Raw genomic sequence first — 8,346 nt, forward strand, 5'->3', positions numbered from 1 at the left:
TGATTATACACATTGTATATCACATTACACTCACTTATATTTTGGGTATATTACAAAAACATCCCTGCAAAACGCAACTCCCTTGCCCTTCCAATGCGAATTCTATCGATCTGTTCTCGAAGAAGGCTGCTTGAAAAGCCGAAATACTGTACTGAATTAAAAAGCATTCTGCTTTACTTTGGTCTCTGCTTTAAGATTTCTGTTCCCTTCACCTAATTACGATTTCGACGAATGAAAAAAAGCTGCTTAAAGCGAAGTTACTGAATTTATTTAGTGGGTACACCTATTTCAGTCGAAAGATTGCTTTGCTTCCTCGTGGTCACAAAACAAAACCAAAAGTTAATCAAAGTACACAACTGGTTCATTTATCACTTAAAACACAACAAAAATATTGTTCAGAAACATTTATTCAATTGCAACTAACATTGCAGTCCATGACTGTTCCAAAAGAGACCTTTCAGACTGTAAAACATAAAATCATATTTTTCCTTCATGTGACATAAAAAATCAGAGGGCTTGGAGCCCGTTTTTTGGGAAGAATGTTCTCTCGACTAAATAGGGAAGATTTTTCTAACATTAATACAGACGAGTAAAATCACCTAATATTGGAAAGTTATAACAGTAATGATTAATTGGTATAGACATTTTCTGGTTTATTTCTCAACTCATGAAAAAAGTTGTTAATAAATCAAAAATCAAGGCAATGAAACAAAATTGTTTTTTGATTTCTTTCAAAAAGCCCTCTTCCCCCACCTCCCAATAGCTCTGCACTTGTACCTCTGTGCTAAGAGGATTCATGTCAAAAAAGGGTGTGGATTGGCTGCCAGAAAACAAAACAAGACATAAAACAAAAGCCAGAACAAAGAAAAAAAAAGAATCATTTCAATTGTGGAAGGCCTTGACTGATACAGCTCTCATTGACTTCAAACTTGAGGATTGTCTTGTTGTACTATGTCCGGCTCTCTTCCAAAATTCCTCAAGGAGGAAGTTCTGTATTTGTAGGAGGAGGCAACGTACAAGAACACCAGGAAATTTAGCATCATTAGCCCAGCCAACAGAAAGAAGAAGTGCTCAAAGTGTCCTTTGTTTGGGTTGTCCACTGGATACCAATCACCATTGCTAGCTTCCTTGACAATGACGACAAGAAGGTTGGCAACATAGTTTCCAAGACCACTTGTAACAAGGAAAGCCCCCATCACAACCCCTTGAAGACACCTGGGAGCCTGTGAATATGCAAACTCAAGTCCTGTACAGAAAAATTGACAAGAAATAGTCACAACAAAAATCCAATGAGAGGTTCAGCTCAAATTATCTAAACTTATATCAGAGAGAAGTTTTTTTCAAAGGGGGGAGGTACTTATCCAAGGATTAAAATGTTACTTTGGGAGATTCAGTTAACTAAAATATAATAAGCCAAACCCTGGATTAGGGGATCCCTCCCTTATTAATAATGATCCAAACCTTATTGCTTAACCCTTTTAATGAACCCTTTAACTCCGATATCAAATTTGTAATTCTCCTTACTGTCAACCATATGATTCTTATAACGTTAGTTAAGAGAATTTAGTATTGAATCAACTAATTATCTCCAAATTGATATTTTCCTTTATTCTCATTACTTATTTGGTTGATATTGTATTGATTTTGTAAGGAGAAAGTCTGTCTTGGTCACTTGTGGTAGTTAAAGGGTTAACTCCCAGAAATGATTAACATTCAACTTCTCCTTGAGATATCTAAACATTTTGCAGCTAACAGGAAATGAGCAAACTCAAACTTATTAATGACTAGTAAAAGTTGTTATTTAGATCTAACACCAAATTCTTAGAATTCTTTAACAAGGAAATGTTAAGCAGCTAGAGGGGAGGAATAAAAGGGTTAAAGTGCAGTAGGGAAAAAGCAATTAACTCAGACTGTGTTGAATGTGGGCTGATTTAAAGATCATTTACCACACTCTTCTTACAAGCAATCAACAAGTACAATTGCAGTCAACCACACTTATCATTAATATTATAATACTTTATGAAGAAAAAGGTTTATGCCAGTTTGTGAGGTGATGGTTGTGAGTTGGCTTGGGTGTTATGCATTGATCGATTTGAAGCTTCAACACCCTCCTCCCCCACCCCAGAATTAAGCTTTTAAAGATTGGTTTCCTCAAATTCTCACTCACCTGGCAAAAATTGTGTTCAAATGCCACACCCAATTTGTTGGGAATGTCTGGGAACTTTTTTCTTAAAAATTATCCGAGGATTAAAACCTAGACATTGTAGACCTTTTCTTCTAAGTCATTCTCTTAGGAAACTGACCTATTTACCTCCTACCTCTTCAAAGATACAAATGTATGACACTTTTTTTCTGCTAGAAAGAATTGAAACTTGTGGTTTAGATTTCTCACCCTAGCCAGACAACAAGGTTCAAATTTCACCCCCTCCCCTTGATATGGACGACCATCATATGCTTGTGGGGTAGGGAGGGATGTTAAAGCTTTGATTTGATTGGTGGGTTACTGTGAATTAAAGCATGCTCAGATATGTGTTTGCAGACATCATCAATTTTGAGAGATGAACTGGGCCATCAAAACTGGATTTTAACTTTTCAGAGCTACCTCCTGTTGTTTAATGTTTCCTAATGTTTCCTAATGTTTATTATGTACTTCACGATCTGTAAAATAGCAAAATGGTCTTCTGACTTAAATCACCTTTAAGGGTAGAGTTTCAATGTATTGGGTGAAAAGCTTGAAAATGTAGGATCCCAATAGGTTACTACCATGGTTTAACAGGGACATAATAATTACATTCAGTCCCAATTTAGATAAAATGCCAGCAACATGCTCCAAATTAATTTAAAGGAAGATCTCTCACTGGTCAGGGAGAGAAATATTTCTTATCACATCTTAGGAATTGAGGGGTTTAGTACAACTTTGATTAAAAGAAATTCTTTAAAAACTTTTGAAAGACTGTTTGCTTCCCTGTGTGACTTCTGCATACCTGCAATACTTGTAAAAACTTCACTGGCACCAATCAATGCAAACTGGGGGACTTGCCAAAATACACTTAAACATGAAGCATTGTGTTTATCGCCCAAAACGTTTTGTGGACAAGGGCCATCATGCACCCATTTCTTTCTTCGTTCGATTTCAATCACTCCTGCTACTGCTACAGAAGCTGCTGCCAGCAACATACCCACGCCAATACGTCGCAGAGGAGTGAAGTTAAAGCCAAGGTAACGCACAAAAGGATACAAAATGTTATCCACAAGAGGAATAAATGCAAGAACTGCAACAGTATCAAAAATGGACAAAGAAGCTGCTGGTACAGTAAAGTGCGGAAATTCCAGTTTCATGAAGGTAGCTTGGATAAGGAACGTGGTCTGCATCTGGGAAAGGCAACAAAATATATATGTGTGTATTTAAATTGAAACTAAAAAGTTTGAGTAAAATAAAGATAAGTGTGGATAAGGCAATATTACTAGCATCGTCAAAATTTGTCTATACAATGATTGCAACTGTCCAATTGAGAGAGTCATTCTACTGTTAAACTGCTATAGAAAATGTTGATGTTCTTTGTGGTTAAGTATATATTAAATCAATTTTCAATTGTTTGTAAGACAATGTAAGATACAAGCTAATCAATTGTGTATTGATTAGGGACCTTTTGACCACTTTACTGCTAGTCTTCGTCAAGCACATGTTGATCGCTTTTGGTAGTTAAAAGGTTAGGAGAGCTTCATAAAGCAATTCGATATAAGGAAGGGCAGGGACAGGACAAGAAAGCAGGTACTGAATGGCTAAGAATTCTTCAATGATGTTTTTGGTGTGTACCTGGGAGACGCAATAAATCCTTGCCACATCCAACCTACTTGGAATTAAAAGAAACCTTACACCAAAACTAACCTGAAAATAAATTGTCCAGTAAAGAATAAAGAGAAAGAACACTGCAATGACTCTCAGGAGTGACTTGACATCTTCAACCTGAGCACGTGTAAATTTTCCTCCAAAAGTGCTCTTTGCTCCATCAAGCCAACCACCAGTGTTCTGTTTGCGATTTCGCCTTGCCTCACACAATATTTTTGTAATTTCAGTCAGCTGGCTACCTCCAGGTGGCTTTGTTAAGTACTTGTTGCGACCCGCAAGAAATGCGAGAACCGCAAGGAACATGGTCCCTGCAGTGATAGCATAGCCGTAGAAAAATTTATACTGCTGAATCCACACAACAACAGTAAAAGCTATCAATGATCCAATATTGATAAACCAGTAAAACCAGTTAAAGAAAGCCTGGATAGCTCTGGGACCATCCTGTTGAACCTGATCTGCCCCAAAAGGTGACACATTAGCTTTGATTCCCCCTGTCCCAAATGCTATCATTACCAGAGCCAACACAAAATACACCAATCTTGCTGTTCTATCATGAGCAGCATTTTTGCCCAGTTCTTTGAGTGTTTCATTTTTCAAGGAAACAACAGCTAAAAGTAAAGTTCCCACAACATACAATAACGAACTTCCATAAATGGTGTTGAATCTACCCAAGTAGGTGTCTGCCAACCATCCGCCTAACAAAGGTACAAGGTAACATGTTCCTAGAGAGTGGGAAAACATCAAGACTAAAATTATATCCATGTCATAAAGAAGAAGAATTTTCTCCTCAATACAATAAAAAAAAATGTTTCTTCTGTTCATGGTTTATTCATGGAAACTAACCATTCCCAGAAACTTGCTTTTGATTTTATTAAATTAGGTTTGGTTGCTGTAAATTAAATAATAAATTGTCACAAAACACTCATAACACTCATGAGAGTTCCTCAATAACATTTATGACATGATACACATGGAGAACATCTGATCACAAAATAACTTTGATAAAGTGGTCAGAATGGAATTTTAACTAGTTACCTTGTTATACAAATTATGATTTAAATAGCATTTGCATGCCAAAATAATGTTTAATAAAGATAGCCATTACAAAACATGTCCATCAAATTTCAGGCAAAACTAAATATTTTTGTAGGAAATAATTATGGCTCAGCACTCACTCCAAAGATCTTACCACTGTCCGCTGAATGTATTATACAATTTAAGCTTTTGAGGTGATGGTATATAATCAAATATCTCCAAATGATATTTGTCATTCTTCCTATAATCTTTGTAATCAGCCAATCAATTCAAAGTTTCAACATCCCCCCCCTCAGGCAACCCACCGGTTTTTGACTGTCATCTGCATGTGTGTTCAGAGGCGGGGAATTTGAACCCTGCCTGGCTGGGGTGGGTAATTTGAGCTGGAAAAGTGAAGGTTTTAAATCTTGGTCAATGTCTAGAAAATCATGGTTGCTGATTTTGCCTTTAACAAAAAAATTAGGAGGGGCATTTGAACACAGTTTTGAGCTTGGACACACCAATCTTAAGAAGTTCAAATGGGGGGGGGGGGGGTGGGTGTTGAAGTTTCACATGGATTGAATCAGCAATCAGTGACAGCATATTCACATTACAAGTAGCATACATGTAAGTTCTCACTTGGTAACTCTTCCAATAAAAAATGGTTGACCAGCCTATACATAGGCAGTGAAACATGGGGAGGAAGGGGGGTGGGAATTTTTTCATTTGAAGAGCTCTGGCCAGTGATTAAAAATTGTTTTGGAAAATTTAGGTGCACATGTAGCTTAGACAAGTAGCTCCCAACACTTTAAACCGCTCACCACCTCTGCCATACTGAGTGGTGAGTACTGCTAACTTATCAATGCAGGTGGACTCCTAAAACTAAGCCCAGGTATAATCACAAAGTAACCAATGGTACTAGAGATTGATTACAGTTTATACTATTACCAGTTCATGGAGTACATATCACACATCAACCAAACCATTCTTTCATTTATGAACATACACTTTTACCAGCAATTAATTTTATTTTGACACTATATTCAGATATGCATAAGAATTCCTACTAACCTTGAAACAAATAACTAATAGTGGATGGCCAGGGTGATTTAAGATTTAATTCATTGCTAGCAAATAACAGCAAGTTAGCCGTCAATCCATAGAAGGTCAAACGTTCACATAACTCTGTGAGAAGAATGCAGCTGGTGACGAGGATCTTTTGACGACGCCCCAGTCGACAATTACTAACTAGAGCATTAGCCCTGTACTCTGTGGGAGCTGAAGGGCTTCTGTTGTCACCTGAGATAAGTGGAGAATTCACATCTTCAGCACTTGCTTCTAGTGACATGTTGAAGAGTCAGATCAGCAATGGCACCATTTCTGCAATATAAACAGCAGACTTTAAGCACCTTAACCCTGTAAACCAGAATGTAATTTCTCTTAATAGTAATATTGCTAAATCATTCATCAAGATCACAAAAAAAAAAGAAAATGATTTTCAACCATAAACCTTTGATTATTACCCAAATTCTCCTTGTCAGTACCAAAAGAAATGTATCAAGAAGGGTATAGAGAACATAGATACTGATGTTAGGGTGTAAAGGTTTACTTTGTAGATCCAGCCAAATTTTATAGCTACAATCCATTTTGACAATGTTAACTGTGTTTCAATGTATTCCATTCCTCCTAAGGTTGCACATCTAGTTAGCCATTATTATCACCCTGCACCCTGCTTGTAGTGCCATATTACTGGGGTATAGATATCACTTTTTCTCGGCTTAATGAGTTACAATATAGTTATACTTTCTAGAGTTCACAGTGCTTTGCAGCTAAAAGCTCAGCTGTCTTTGCATATGGCAGACATTTCAAATTTAAAGATTCAAAAGTTGCTCCTATACATAGCAGTCTTACATGTTTGTATATTAAGAGTAGACTGAGACAGAAACTAAGCATAGAATGTGATAGAGGAACAAAGACCTGAGAAAGATTATTTTTCAGCATGAATAGGCAGCTGTATGCAGATTTAGGAATTTTTACCCTTTAACTCCCAAAAGGGATTAACATGTAACCTCTCCTTATAATATCCAAACATTATCCACCATTTGAACATGTATGAGAATACTGAAACTTATCAGGTAGAAGTTGTTAACTGGATCTTACACCAAATTCTTGTAGCTTATTTAGAGGGAAATGTGTAGCAGTTTGAAGGGAGGATTAGCAACCAGATCTTGGGAGTTAATGGGTGAAAAGAAGAATGTGTGGGTCAAAATATACATTAAATAATGTTGTGTAGTGATTTGAAAAACAAAACAATCACACAGACATTAAATGAGTGTAATGCCTGAAAGTAGTGTTGCTATTTCTCTTCATCTTGTCCAAGTAGGGCAATCAATTTTTCTAGGGAAGGAAGGGCGTTCAGGTAAAAAAAATCCATTAAATAATTTGTTCTGCAGTTATTTTGAGACAAGAGAAATTCCCACACGTACATGAACGTATAAATAAACTGAATAATAGAAAGGAGTGTAGTTAATTTTCTTGATCTTAATTAAAGAGTAAAATGTTAATTTCATTGCGTCCAATATGTGCAAATAAAGCTTTCACTTCCTCTTACAAGTGGGTATTACACACTGTACAGTAGTAGCTGACTTTCTCTACCAGGAGGCAAAAGCAAATATCATTTTTTCTACCTGCGGGTCATTCAAAGCTCCCGTCCCTTCGATCCCTTAAACAATTCAGCAACTTAATAAACAAAATTAGAACAAAGAAAAATTTACAATCCTCTATTTTCTCGTCAGCTATTGTGACCGTCGCCTAAACGAAATGACACGCGCGTCTACATCAAAACAAACTACTCTTGAAACTGAAGGTCCTACATTTCGCTGGTCACGAGGAAAGGATATACAAATAAGCTAAAGCGAGCCGAACAGCCCTACATACCGCCTTTGATGACTGGCTTGGAGGGTGCATGGTTGAGTCTAGAAGATCATGCAGTTCCTTACTTCTGATCAGCGAAGGAAAAAATATTAATTACTATTACTGAAATATACGAGAGCATAAAAACAATCAAATGTTGACTGTCTACCAGTCTTTGGCAGCAAACGACGTGTTCTGCAGTTCTATAATATTAAATGAGGGGGAATACCTCTTTCTTACTCTTTTCCTGGCTCAAAGATCGGCTCCAAGAATAGCAACCTTGACAGACTTCTTTGTCATGTGAGAATCACAAGGGACACAGCCTAGTGACCTGGCCTGATTAATAGTCACGCAAACAAACTCATTTTGTTACGCTAGCGATTAATAAACTGCTAAATGTTGATAAGCGTCTGATTGCCATTTGACATGGGAAAATTAGTCAAAAGTTTAGTTAGATACTATTCAAAATGAGTTTAAAAACGCTGATATGGCTGTGCGAGACGAGACAAGCTATATATCTTCAAATTGACTTTTTCAAGTTCGTTTGATTCTTCTAAGAATTAGCTAGT

At 36.8% G+C, this 8,346-nt stretch overlaps 1 protein-coding gene across 5 annotated transcripts; it reads right to left on the reverse strand.

Moving 5' to 3' along the window:
- Positions 1–389: 389 nt before the first annotated feature.
- On the reverse strand, positions 390–8,098 carry LOC113675334 (solute carrier family 15 member 4). 5 transcript variants are annotated; one of them, XM_027191896.2, is made up of 6 exons: positions 8,007–8,098; positions 7,802–7,865; positions 5,936–6,244; positions 3,890–4,572; positions 2,985–3,372; positions 390–1,246 (listed from the first exon to the last, which is right to left on the reverse strand). In XM_027191896.2, the coding sequence occupies exons 3-6, from the start codon at positions 6,210–6,212 to the stop codon at positions 924–926; spliced, it is 1,671 nt and encodes a 556-aa protein (XP_027047697.2). In that variant the 5' UTR covers positions 6,213–6,244; positions 7,802–7,865; positions 8,007–8,098; the 3' UTR covers positions 390–923. The 5 variants fall into 5 exon arrangements, with proteins under 5 accessions (XP_027047697.2, XP_027047721.2, XP_089056749.1 ...); XM_027191920.2 differs by lacking the exon at positions 7,802–7,865; XM_089200623.1 differs by lacking the exon at positions 7,802–7,865 and having other exon boundaries at positions 7,947–8,072.
- Between the last annotated feature and the right edge of the window lie 248 nt (positions 8,099–8,346).

Source organism: Pocillopora damicornis, chromosome 3 (genome assembly GCF_964200805.1).
Source record: "Pocillopora damicornis chromosome 3, jaPocDami1.2, whole genome shotgun sequence".
Lineage (NCBI taxonomy): Eukaryota > Metazoa > Cnidaria > Anthozoa > Scleractinia > Pocilloporidae > Pocillopora > Pocillopora damicornis.

Excerpts from the sequence above, each read along its gene's own strand:
- LOC113675334 (XM_027191920.2), bottom strand. The coding sequence starts at position 6,212 with ATGTCACTAGAAGCAAGTGCTGAAGATGTGAATTCTCCACTTATCTCA. Across the intron at positions 4,573-5,935 it reads TATTAGTTATTTGTTTCAAG|GAACATGTTACCTTGTACCT; the intron begins GTTAGTAGGAAT and ends CCCACTCTCTAG. Across the intron at positions 3,373-3,889 it reads ACTGGACAATTTATTTTCAG|ATGCAGACCACGTTCCTTAT; the intron begins GTTAGTTTTGGT and ends TGCCTTTCCCAG.